Source organism: Aythya ferina (assembly GCF_964211825.1).
Source record: "Aythya ferina genome assembly, chromosome: 7".
Lineage (NCBI taxonomy): Eukaryota > Metazoa > Chordata > Aves > Anseriformes > Anatidae > Aythya > Aythya ferina.
In genome coordinates, this window is record NC_140302.1 from 32,771,416 (window position 1) to 32,785,421 (window position 14,006).

Genomic DNA, 14,006 nt, shown 5'->3' on the forward strand with positions numbered 1-14,006 from the left:
AATCTTTTATTGATGACTGTCAAACGTTTCCTCTACCAAAAAAAATAAAAGGTCAAGCAAAGAAGTAAAAGGAAAGTTCTTGCATTCTTGTCCCAAATTCCTTAAAGTCTAAAGAGAGTGGGTGCACATACAGGTAAAACACTTGTGAAATTTCTTCTGAGGGCAAGAATTTAAAAAAAAAAAAAAAAAGTTAAAAAATGAGCTTTAGTTACCCTCCAACATGTAGAGCATTGATTACTGATTGCTCAACTCCCCCACTTCAGCAGAAGGGAGTATTCCTGCATGCACACAAGCAAGCACAAAAGACCGTAACATCATGATGCAAACTCAGTGGGGTTTCATGACAAACCTGAAGTCCAAGGACCCCAAGAAAGGCCATCAGCATCAGGGAAAATAATAAAATATGGACAAACTTCCACTAATTACAAACGGCCAATGATAATTCTGTACAGAACCATTTCATGGCAAGTCATTTCAGAATGTTATCCTGTCTTCGCTATTTCTCAGCAAACCATACACATTTAAGGACCCTGTTTAAGTATAGGTACTGTCACAAACCATATCCATAAATCTCACATCACTATTTCACATTTAAAATACAACCCTTACATTTGTAAGCAGCTATCACCACTCAAACAACTGGCTACACTAATATTGGATGGAAGCAGCGTTTTCCTTTTTATTACATACTAAACAAAGAGTTAACGTTGCCTAAAAATATCTTAAAAGCCAGTAACACTGATTTTATCACTTGCCTTAAATAATACAATGATCATAATTAGGATCATCATGAAACTACAGTGACTACATACGTCTCTAGTCATTTCACTCAGATAATTTTTTGATATGAAACAAGTTGACAACCAAGCTTGCAACTCTATCACTCTATTGATCTCAATATTCCCCTTCACTCATTGCTGTTGAATTGAATCCGAACCTCAAGAAATAAATATTTGCTATCTGACCGCTCAAAATTTAGCGTTCTACTTTCACTGCTAACACAACGCATTTCAAAAATAAGTCAACAGCATAAGCTATAACACGGAAAATTGACCCATAGATTAGCTGTTTTCAAGCATAATGAACACTACATCACAAAGACCATAAAAAGTAGTACATAATAATTTTACTACCATAAATATTAGTTACTTAGTGAACTACAAACAGATTACAAGATTTTTCATAGATATGCTCTGCTTGCTTAAACAGTCTTTTCTGGTTCAACTGAAAAGTTATGGATGTTTAAAAATGAAGTATATTTTCTGTATATTGACCTGAAAGTGAACCAAACTAATAATTATGCATACATCTCAACACATTATATTTCATTTTTGTTAGCATTCTTCCCAAAGAGTAACTTTATAAGACTTTTAGACAGAAAGCATGCTCGATTCTGGATCCCACTTTAACAAGCAGACACCAGTTTGCTTTCTCCAGTTTGCAGTTCGACGACAAAAAAAAGGACAGCTCCATTTGAGGAGTCAATTATCTACAAAAGGCAGAGTGGAACTGATTGTTCATGGGAGGAATATCATATTCAAGGCTACAAATATCTAACTAAATTTTACACCACCATAAAAGTATCCAGGACTTGAGCATTTCTGCTCAGAATTGCTTTGGTAATTCTGCTTGCTTATCTATAGGCAAACAGACTTGCTATCGGAAAAGACGACTGACAAAGAGAACTGCTCAATGACTCAGAAGAAACTGCTGTTTAGGCTGTTAATGGCAAAACTTCAGAATACCTTCCTCCAGGAAAGGAAGCTACAAAGAATCCAAGAAAGCTGGAAAATACCAAGTTTCTTAGAAACGCTCACAATGGAGGGAGCTGCAGAGGAATCTGCAAGCCCTGTAGGACACGTGGAGATGGGTGGGAAGGAGCTCATCCTGCCACCAATGGTGGAAGAAGAGGATGGAAGAGCCACCCTTGATGTGACTCCTGAAGCCCACACACTTCCCAAGGAGGTCCTGAAAATGTTTAAAGATCCATCTCTAAAGCCCCAAGAGAGGTGGTTCCTACAGAAGCTCCTCATCTTTGATGGTTGGTTTAATCTTCCCCAATTGTTTTGCTGACCAACTGCAGGCAACACAGAGGGAAATCAAGGAGGTGAGAGACAGGAACGGCACGATGCAGACGCATGAGATGAAGATGCCAGGGGAGGGAAGACAGTGAAAGGGGCCAAAAGAATTTCACAGCCAACAGCAAATGGAAGGCCGGATCCCACCACCCCAGTCCTAGGGCAGAGGGGTACAGGGATGGAAACACAGAGGGAAGAGAGGCTGCCTGTCGAGCGTGCCAGCTGAAGGAAGATGTAGGACAGGACTTGTGGCTGCCAGAGGCTGAAGGGGAGTGTATTGTGACTGAAAAATTGCCACTGCCGCTACTGGAGTGCGCTGGCAGGGAGAGGAGACAATAACCCCGGAAGGGGTGAACTCCGGGTCCTATCCAGAGGCCAAGTCTCCTTAGCAACCTGGCTGTGCCAAGGGCTGAGAAGAGCTCTGGTAATTGTCTATCCAAGCCTCCCTGTCACCCCAGGACAGACAGTTCAGGACCTTTCATGGGAGCTAAAAGCCAGAACCAAAGCCCATTGAAGTCAGGGGAATAACTCACATGGAATTCAATGGGCTTTGGAGGCTTTGGATAAGGCAATTGATTCATTTCAAAAAAAATGAAAACTACTCTTATTTTCTTCTTTTGAATGTGCCTGTTTCCTCTCCTTGCAAATGTGTGATTCAAGTGCAAGCTAAGGAAATAAAAGCTGAATAGCAAATGCAAGAGTTCTGGGGACAATGGAGAGACCCTCCATTAAAATGGAAAAATAAAAGAAAAAGTAATCCGATTCTTTTCCACAATTTTTCATTGGACAGACACATTCTCCAGAGCCTTTAATATCAATTTTGAAATGTTACTGAAAGCTAAGGAGTCATGACAGCTGACACTGTCAGAGCTCCCTCCAAGGATGCCTCCAAGTGTGGCATCACCGACCACTGTGGCATCAGTAACCACTGTGGATCAATAGCCTTTGGTAGAGGTTCTGCATATCCAGCCATCATGCAACATCTATTGCTTTGGAAAATGTCAATTATCCTTTAAATGATGCGTGTCAAAAATCATCCTATAGTCTTTTATGCTAGACTGCAATCACATGCACTTGCCATGGCTTTGGCTTCCCAAACTCGCAGGACTGACTCTTCAGCCTTTTCATCACAGGCTTTTCTACCATACATTTGGACTGAAATATTTCTCCCAAGTTTCATTTTCACCCTGTAGGCAGATGTCTCCCAGTGCTCCCACTGAGCCATGTACCTAACATGGGAGGTGCCAGAAGGCAACCTTCAGCCACAGTTTGAGGGAACAATTCTCTCTACCTGCACAAGTCACTCGTCCCTATGCTCATTCAATTTTTGGCATCCCTGGTGAGACTGTACACATGCAAACTGTTACTGCTGGCTCTGATGATTTGTTTTTGGAGGTGTGGATACCTACTATCAGGTGAGGGCATATAGTAAAGCCATTGGGCTGTGCACAGTAACGCCTGTCTGTGATCACTACCAATCTGGGTTAAATAGCAACCATTAAAAAAGATAGATTCTTATGAATCTCTCACCATTCAGTGAGCAGAGACCATTCATGTTTCTGTCCTCTTCTGCCTGACAGACAAGGAACTGGTTTGGAAGGAGAGGCATGAGCGTCACTGTCCTTCAGGAAAGACTCCTCCTACACAAGCTGCTAATCCGGCCTCAGTTCACCAACACTTGGAGCCTGGATTAACTATTGCTCTCTGAATTACAGAGCGCCTTTGAGGAGAGTTCCAGGAGCAGCCAAGGCCTGAGGAACTGCAAAACAAGTTTCCCTATAAATCCAGCATTATCCAAGTTCATGTGAAGGACCTGCCTTTAAACGACACTTGCTTTCCATACCTCTAGGTGGAGTGGCATAGGAGGGGTCTAACCAAACAGATGTCAGAGTCCCCACAGGAATTTCCTCCTTCGGGGTAGTTTTCTACACACAGGCCAAGCCAAACCTTCACTTCCCTTCTCCAGCAATAAGCAATTGCTTATGGGGGCCTGTGCTCTGTGAAGGGCTGGAAGGAAAACACTGCTACCTCCACTATTTGCTCAGCGGTGCGGAGGAGTAAGGTTGGGCGCTGGCTGCTCTTGCAGAAGATCAGAAACAACCGAGCAGGTGTAGGCAAAATGCCTCTACTAATGAATGTCATCCACGGCGTATATGTGAGCCAGGAGCTGAGTAGCTTCTACCAGATGCACGTCAGTTTGGTTTCCCTTCTGCATAATATGAAGCGCGGCGTGTTGTTTATAGCCAATTCAGAAGTGCTGCTGAACTGTCATGTTCCATTTATATGAACATACATACACACCCCTCAAATCACCACCCCAGCGGTAATTTATACACACCAAGGTATCATCCACAGTGTGTCAGGGACCATGCTCTCTTCACAAGCTCTCTGCAAAACCAGAAGATGCTTTAAGGCTACAAGGAGTAACAGATCACTGTCATTAAGAGATAAAGACCATCCCTGGCAAGAGCACTTGACAAAGAGCAGGAGCCCTTCAGACAGACGAGCAGAACAGCCTGTGGATCAGACCAGCATTACCAGTGCTGATGAAATCATGCCTTACAAATTTTGGCATCTTTCACCAATAGGTACTAGCCAACAAGCATTTGTGCTATCCAGCATTCCTGTGCAGCAGGAGTCTCCCTGTGTAGCATTTCCTATCAGGCCAACGCTACTCAAAGAAGCAGCCGCAGAGCCAAGAGCTCCAAGGGGTGTCACTGCAGCTGGAGCTCCTGGCCCTCACACGTCAACCCAGCTAGGCCCAGAGCAGCACAGGGACTTGGCCATGGGGCTAGTGATGGGGCTAACCCCCTCACCCACTTTCTATTCTCCCTCTCTGCTCTAATTTAGGTGCCTTTATATAAAGTTCTTTCCACAACTGTGTCACACACTTCGTCAGTGCTAATTACAGGGCCCAAACGTCCATCAGGGACCAGAATCAGAAATCAGCCTGAAGTAAGATACCTAGGGATCAGGCCCCGTATATTCCCTGCTGTCACTGAACAATATTTTCTCATTAAATTAAACATTTTAACAGTCATTATTAAACAACTTGCATCCTAAAGGCTAACATTTTGTCACAGGCACCACAAGCAGGCATCTTCCTACCGTTAGCAAAGCGTTTACCATCCCATCCAACCACCTGTGCTACCTAAACCCTCCTTCTAACCAAGAGCAGTCGAGTAGAAGGCAGTGCCTTTTTAAATCTTTGCAGAAACAAATCATGTATTTTCAAACTCTTTGTCCTTGGCTTTACCACCTTCACCTCCAACTGGAAGTAATGGCAGTGTTTTTCCAGCAGGCAAAGCTCCCGCTGACGTTCTCCCATCTGTCTCTTTGGATAGCTCTACAGCGTAGCTTTCACTTGCTGTCCTATGTGCATTTTAGCTAAAATTCATCTCTGCATAACACCTTTACAGCATCGGTTCATCTGCACACCTTTTCTCATATGGCAGCAAGCCGGGAGGAAAAAAAAAAAAGCTGCAGCAAGATTGATTTGGCTCAGCACAAAGCTTGATGTCGGTGGAAACAGTAGAAAAATCACAATCAGGACTAGCTATAAAAACTATCCCTTCAGCTCACACATATATGGGGGGGAGTTAAATGAGACAGAGGAATCCCCAGCAAGACGGGGGCTAAGGCAGATGACATGAACGATCTTGTTGTAAAATATGAAACCATCAAAAGGGCTTTAGGACCAGTTTGTCCTTGTTGTCAGGCTGACACAGCATGAGTTTCACCAAAACTGTGGGACAAAAAAAGTCACAGCAGAAAATTGTACAGTGCTAATCCTGGGGCTCCCTTTCAATACCCCTCACATAGCACATGCATAAGCAAAAGCTTCATGCGTGTCTGAACAAAGAGGGGAGAGTCCTCACTTTGGTGTGAGAAAAGCATGGGAAATGGAACAACGAGGAGCTGAAATTTTCATTGAAATTCTTTCCAATGTGACCTAAAAGAGACTACAAGAGAAAATGAAAAACTATTTGTAACTTTCTCACAGACAAGTGGTAAAATTTTATTGCTCTGGCCATTTCCAGAGATTGCATTAATTTTTATGTGTGGAGATATCCTTCGTACTGTGCACAGCTCCCAGCACTCAGATGGTCCACCACAACCACAGAGACAACGCTGGGGTTCAGCACGGCTGCTCTGGGCTCCCCAGCAGGCTCTGCCAAAGGTTTACCATATGCCTGGCAAATAGCATCTCTCCTACAGGGATGATGCCCTCTCCCAGCTGCAGTGGGTTTAACTCATCAGTGCACCCACTGATGCCATAAAGCATGCAGCAGGAGTGACTTTTGCTGCTGTTATTGTGACTTGACTGCATAGTTTTTCATCCTCCAAATTTCCTTTCCTGCAAGCAGTTCTGCATTTAAAGTAAAAACGAAAAAGATTATGTAAACCTTCCAAAACTTTTTTTTTTCCCCTGCAGCACACTCACTATATTGAGGTACAGAGGTTTGAAATTATCACAAGGACATCACAAGGGATTTTACCATCACATGGACAAATGTCCCACCACAAGAATGGCAAAAATGGTAAAAATGGCAAAAAACAATTCTATTCCAACTACTATAAAGTTGTATTGAGTTCTTCATTCAGATCAAACTCTGATAGTATTAGTATTTTTTCTTCCATGAACACAAACAGTCAAATTTTTTAACACATTCATGCAACCTTTTAAATAGCAACCTGAAAAAATAATCATAATATTTTATATTTACAGAGCAGTTCAATATTCAAAAGTGCTTAGCAAACTATGATTTTTAATGTGGCTTTTAAATTACATTTGCATTATATTTTACTTCATTTTTACGTTTAAATGCAGCAATTGCTGTTAAAGCTGCACCATGGGAGCACGAGTAACCCAAAGATGACCTAATGACTCAAAATCCAGAAAAGCTATAAAATCTAGCCACCTCTGGATTTCAAGTGGCACAGCGGTTTGCACAGCAGCGAGAGGAGAGGACACCCGCGTGCAGGCTGTCAGGACAACCTTTTCTGTAACAGCCACAGAATTCCACATTTCACTGATTTGTGCACCCTTTGGTACTCCCAGGTGTCTCACACTCTTATCTATCTCCCTCCAGTACCTTTTCTTCAAGGTCTTTTCTCTCCTGCACTGTGAAACTCTGGGAAGAGCCCCCGCACCTTGTCACTGTAGCATTTTTCCAGTCCCGTTGTCCCCAGCCTCACTGCAGCCATACACAACTCTTGATAACTATCACTTCAATCTACAGTTCAGTGCCATCTCCATCCACTTCCACCACTGCTACACCTCTTTTACCCTTAGTTTAATCCCCCAAACCCAACCTTGGGGGTGAGTGTCCCTGGAAACACTCGCCCCCTAGGGCGAGCATCCCAGTTAAAATTCATCTCATCGGTGGTGAGTGGCAGTGGGATTATCTGCAGGCACAGATGTGGCTTTCGACACGTGCCAACTGCACGTTGAAAAACACAAGTCTGCCTAGCATCTTCAGGCAGCCCCTGCGAATTCCTACTTGTATTTCCACGAGTGTGATGCTGCATGAATTAGGAGGCATGATTAAAAATGATAATAGCAGGGCTGAAACAATATCCTGTTCATCATTCATCAAAAGGAAGAGAAATACCTGCCTTGGGGCTGCAATAAGACAGAAAGTGGGACAGGGAGACCAGTCCTCCCACAGCAGGCTCCGCAGGAAGCGCTCCAAACATGACAAATGCAGTGCTCACCCAGCAGATGAAGTAATGACACCAGTATTTGTCCATAAAATGTAATTTAGCCAGACTACTCCAATGAAATCAGAAGCTTTAGCGCTATAAAACTAGGGTTTGGGAGTATTTTTGCCTTATTAAGGAAGGCGGGCGGGGGGAGGCGCGAGCTTGCCTTTTCCCTCAGCTGAACCATCACACTGCGGCCTTTGTTTTCGGGAGCGAACCGCACAGCCTCCAGCACTGAACAATTTGCGTAATTTCGTCTCAGCTACGCGCACCTTGCCAAAAGCCTAGTGCCAGGTGTAAAGTCCACACTCAGGCTTATCAGTACATGAAACAAAATCTTCTTCCCTCTCGGCCTAACCAAACACCTAAGGGCAAGCATCGGCGTGGATGCCTTCACGCTTGCAGCCCCTGTCTCGTCATGTCCTGGACCGCAGGCACCTGGGTGAGGATGTCAAGCCGAAGCTTGTCTGTGCTAGGATCGTCAACAACTACAGCCCCATCTGCTAGAAACACAAGCTGAGGCTTGGTAGCAATACCTGCATTTAACTCCTGACAGGCACCAAGTGATGCAACGCACAGAGCAGGTATCTAGCTGGTGTCAGTGTCTTTTCCAGATGTAACCTGAATCCTAAAAACAATCTCTGGAAATTAATGTTCTGTGGTTAAGGCAAACTAATTCTGAATTTTGACAAAACAACGTCTTGGCAAAACCAAATGAATGAATTCAGGAATGACAAAGTGGAAACTTCTTTAAAAATAATATTTATATATATATATATATATATGTATCCATATCATGGTCACAGCTAGAGACTCTGAGAGCATAGGAAAACCCGAAAATAAAAACTGACTAGAAACAAATGCAAGCCAAGTTTTTCTTATGCCTATACTACAGGAAATATAAACAGTGAATAAGTGTCAAAATCAAAAAGAAGATTCCATTTTAATGAAATTTTGTTTGTTTAATAACATGCTGTAAAAAGCATGAGTAAAATTCACCCTTAAGCCCACTAAACCTCCAAGAGTTCAGAATACAAGTGCTTTTCTGCACACCCACCAGGAAAACCACTCATATGCAGAATTTCTAGGGCACAAGCTTTAAGTTGAGAGTCATTTAAAACGCTTCCTGGGCTAGAATTTATCCTTACCATGTTTTTATAAGAAAATACGAACTACTGCTAAGGGACAACTGCATGGTACTATTCTACCTCTGGAGCTCATTCCTGAGTGACATGAACTGAAGGCATGGCTATCAGGTGAAATAGAAACTCAATGTACAGCTAAACTGGTTGCAAAAGGACTTATATATATATATATATATGTATGTATGTATATTATATACATTGTATATCTTATATATTATCATGTATATTATATATATATATTATTTGTGACATGTTATGTTCAGTTTTATAGTAAACATTAGAGTCTCCTCACTCCACATTCTTGAGAGATGTGTCGTGCCATGGCAGCTGCGTGCAAGACCCAGTAAATGAGGTAATGTGCAGAACTCCATCTGAAACCAAACCAATCTTTTGTTTCCCTGGATGATGACATTAAATAGGACAGAAATGGCTACCTGCACCATGCGTGTTAAAGACTAACCTTTTTTGCTGTTAAAATATAAATTCAATTAGTTACTTCCATGCTAAAACAGAACTGCCGCTGCTGAAACAGTACTCTAGCGATAATTGCAATCCAAGAGTGATCTAATTATGTACAAGTCTCAGTGGCTACATTCCCACGTTGCTTCCTACAACCCGGATTCACTACAATACGACTCATAAGTGCAAACCACATAGTTTTCAATCATTCTCCCTTAAGACTGTATGACTTTATATATGTTTAATGAGAACCGAGTTAGTCTATTAGCAAGCTTACTATAAAAATGTGAGCTTCTACCTGCCATTAAACGCACACACAAAAAAAGAAAAAGGCACTTGAGCTGCATGTAAAAACCAGCTGATGGGCTGAACTTTACAAAGGAAATAATTCTTTTAATTAAAGAGTTGGAGGAGGATCCAAATACTAGCTTTCTTTTTTGTTCTGCCACCAGCTTCCTGTGTGACCCAGGGCTAAAAATTTCATCGCTCCACAGCTGGTTTTTCATCTATAAAATGGACAGTGACGTTTCCTTCCCCCAGTCTCTGCATTTAGGTTGTAAGTAATTACTGTGCGCTGGCACAATGCCTTGGGCAACAAATATCTGATATTAATTGAAGCCTCTGGGTAGTACTCCAATGAATAGCTGGAGACCACTCCTCTTCCTTCCCAACAGCGTTTTGAATGGCCACAGTTCGCCACTGGTACCATCAGCACATCTGCAGAACCTGCAGCCTGCTCCAGTCCTTGCTTAGGGCAGGAGGGGCGAGGAGAAGGCAGCCCATGCAGGTGTCCTGAACTTTTAAAGAATAACATCGTCCAGCACAGAATATCCTGTCCAACTTCTCTGGACTGTTCCCTGCTCACGCTGTCAATGCAGACAAGTATTTGGTGTTACACAGAGGAGCTGCTTTATTCGGCAGTATTTTCTACTCCCATTGTAAAAAATTCAGTATGACTCTTTTGCCAGGTTTGTAAATTTGAATGAGACCATCTGAGCAGAGCTGACTGTTTTAAGAGAGTTCTTGCAAGTAATTACAAGGTAAAAACGAGAATACTTCACACCTAACATTAGGGCTGAAAAACTTCTCAGCCCTGCTGGCTCCAGGCTTTTAACTGTCGAAAGAGTTCAAGGTTTGGAAAGTAATTGGCATCAAGTAATACTGGATATTCCTAACTAGCATTGTGTCATTATTTGGCACGATTTTTGCTGGGATACCTCCCAAATCTGTGACATAATCAGAGGGTTCTCTACATTACACCATATAGTCAGATGCTCGTGTTCATATAATACATTACCATGTTTAATACCATTTGCTGTTACTTACACTTAATCAACTCTGGAATCAGTTAAACCATGTAGGAAAAGCAATTGCAGAGGCTTTCAACTGACAGTTTTCCACACACAACCTGGCCTAAAATTAACGACCTGAAGTTTGTAAGATGCGGTCTACATATGCAATAGCCTCTAAACAAACATCCATAACTCTGCACAACCCTATGGGAATGGAAAAATCATATGGAGAAAAAAAAATAAAAAATAAAATAAAAAAGGCAGAAAATTAACTTCTGTAGAACTGTCTTAACTAGAAAAAACAGTCAGAGTTTCCCCTTCTGGCCTGTTGTAATTTACTGCTTCAGCAATTTCTTGCCCAACCTCCACAATTATTGAAAGCTTTCAGCAACAGAAGTGGACAAGCTCTCTAGCATCAATGCCCCTTTCAGGTTAAAGTCCCTGCGCAGCATCTCTTGAGAGACTCTCAGTAAATTCAATGCACGGTATTAGTTATCTTGGGGTGCACAATCCCATGTGTGTGTTTTCAAAGTAAACTAACAATTACACCCTTTCACTCAAACTAAATGCAAAAAGGGAATAAAACGATGAAGCATGCTGAGCTCCAAAACGCCAGCTGTGCTTTGCAGAAGTGACTTCTGGACATTTGCTTTCCCATCTCCTAGGGTCTAAGTATCAGAAAATGCTGAATATTCCCCCAGGGAAAATCAGGTCTCCCTTGGGTGCCATGAGTAAGACATTCGTACCCAGCACCCCCAAGTCGCCAGTTGCTTTTGAAGAACTTGACCTCACTATTTACTTTTCTGCTTCCCTATAGGAAAGGAATAGACATTTAAATAAATGACATAATCCTTATTGCCATTCCATTCATTCATGCAGGTCGCTATAATTTACTGCCAGGAAAAATAAACTCCTGCATAATATTCCTCAATGTAAGGCATTCAAAAGGCTCAAAGGGAGAAGAGGTGAGAGGGCTTCTGACAAATATTTGCTCAAGTGACTGCATCATCCACGAACACATTTGCTAGAAAGAAAAACTGGGTACAGAAATTTACAGTCACCATGACTGGGACCTCAAAGGCAACAAGAAGGATCAGGGGACAGAAGGAAAGGGGGATTTTTAACTGTTTTTGTTTGAGCAAGGTAAAATCCCAATATTGCAAGAAACTTCTTCATCTCATGCACCCTACTAAAAGCATCTTTTAGCAAAAACAAAATTGAATCAATCTAGGATCCTCTAAAGGATTAAGCAAATAGCAAAACAAATGAGCAAAAAACCTCTACAAATCCCTCAGCTAGCCACCCCCTTACATTCTTCCCCTGTAAGTCCAGCCAGGGTGAGCAGCTCCGCACTGCACTGGGACACACAGGGAGCTGTGTATTAGCAGATCTGGCAGCCACTACTGTACCATCAACAAATGGTATTGAACAAGTGTTCAAACAAGAACGGCTCCGAGTCACTCGGTTTGACCTCAACAACACACATGGCTCACCCTACTGAGGGATGACAAAATATTGCTAATGCTATAAAAAACCTCAGTCTGTTTTTGGTGTTATCTACCTAAAGAACAGGGATAGGAGGGTTGGGCGGTTCAGACTGTCTTTGAAGACTTCAATGTACAGGTAGGGCTGCAGTCTCACAGCATCTCCATCACAAAATTCTCTCCCTCCTGCTCTGCTGCACAAATCCCCTTTAGATTTGGGGGTTTCTGGAGATTTAAGTGGTCCAGGACAAAGTAAGGTACTAGCAAAGAGCATCTAAAACAACTCGAGGGAGGCATTTTCATTCATGTAAAGAAACAATCTACAGAATGCAAAATGAAAATTTTGTCACTGCTTTGTCCAAATGCACCCAAACTTACAATAAGATTTGCTCTAGAAAACAAGTTGGGCTTCCAATCACCAGACAAAAATCATTTACAATAATCAAATTTATTTTTGTTTTCAGTACTGATTGACCAAAGTTTTATTCCCAGAGACAGTGAAGATCAGATCATCCCACAAGCCTGGGGAGACCAAAGTCCATTCAGACACACTTCAGAAACTGCAGCTCAGGTCCCCAAAATTACTACAGTCCTGTTATAATAGAAATTACTACTAGTCCTGTTATAATAGCCAAACTGATTACTGTGGATAGCAATCCCTGCAGATTCCATAAAACTACTCACACCCATCCAGGCTAATCAGCAAGACTAGGGGTGAATGGAATTAGCTCCTGAGATTTCAAGCCCTAATTTAGCTAAGCACTTTAATAAATGTGTAAGCCTTATTAAAGTCAACAGGATTTTGGTATTAAGTTAATATTACTAAGCATGTGCTTAGTAGTGCTGCTAAATCACAACACTGCTGGCTCCTAAGAACTCACACAGCTTTTTAGAATTTGTCCTCAGGTGAAACACGTCTTCCCAATTTTTGCTGTCTGTGTTTCGGGAACGGCCCATAGCCCACCTAACAGGCTCCATTCAGATCTGCTGCAAATGCCAAGTACCTTCTCTGCAACTCCAGATCTGCCTTGGCTTCCCTGAAGTCAACATCTAGCTTTCCTAAGAGGATTATTTCAGCTGTAGTAACCAGCCATCTCAAGGATCACTTGACAGTTTTCACAACTGCAGTTATTAAAATTGGTGCCAATACAATCGTACCAGTAATAATTAAGTTGTAATACTAATAATTAAAATTGCATTAGTATTTACTATTTGTTCTTCATGGTAAGCCTTTAGGTGTATCCCAGCAATGAGCAATTAACAAGAGCTTACTTGCACACGCAGCTTTTTTTTTTACAGCTTTGCCTAGGTACGGGCAGATTGGTCATACAGACACAAATGAGACAAATGAATACATTAAGTTACACAGGAATCGGTATGCAATGGATTCCTACCTTCAGACTACCGTCAAATCATCTTCAAAATTGACACAAAATGTATCAGCCTAGTCCTAAATGTTTTCATGAAGAAATGCAGCCATTAATTAAAAACATCCCCACCTATTTGACAGAAGGTTACTTACCGACAACGTCAAGGTGGTACGTGTGATTGATGGAGCCGTACTGGTTTTCCACGATGCACGTATAATTTCCTTTGTCGGACGGGACTACGCTCTCCATGATGAGACTCCAGTGCTGGTTGCGGACCTGGTGGGGTTGCAGACAGAAATTGAGATCTCCCCTAGCACCGTGTCCCCATTTCACCCTCCAAAACAACAGTTTTTGCAAATAAATCCATCTTTTGTAGTCCAAGTTTAAAATTAGTCTCTTTGCTGCTCGTTTTACATTTCCAGATATTTGAATGCTTTATTTATGCCTGATCAGGTACAGCACAAGTACAGCA

At 42.1% G+C, this 14,006-nt stretch overlaps 1 protein-coding gene across 3 annotated transcripts in view; it reads right to left on the minus strand.

The window, feature by feature from the left end:
- FGFR2 (fibroblast growth factor receptor 2) overlaps window positions 1-14,006 on the minus strand; it is an 80,867-nt gene that overhangs the window by 33,092 nt on the left and 33,769 nt on the right. For all 3 annotated transcript variants that reach the window (XM_084526259.1, XM_084526258.1, XM_084526257.1), the window contains one exon: window positions 13,687-13,810. In XM_084526259.1, the coding sequence (XP_084382385.1) occupies window positions 13,687-13,810 (124 nt within the window). The remainder of the gene's footprint in view (window positions 1-13,686; window positions 13,811-14,006) is intronic.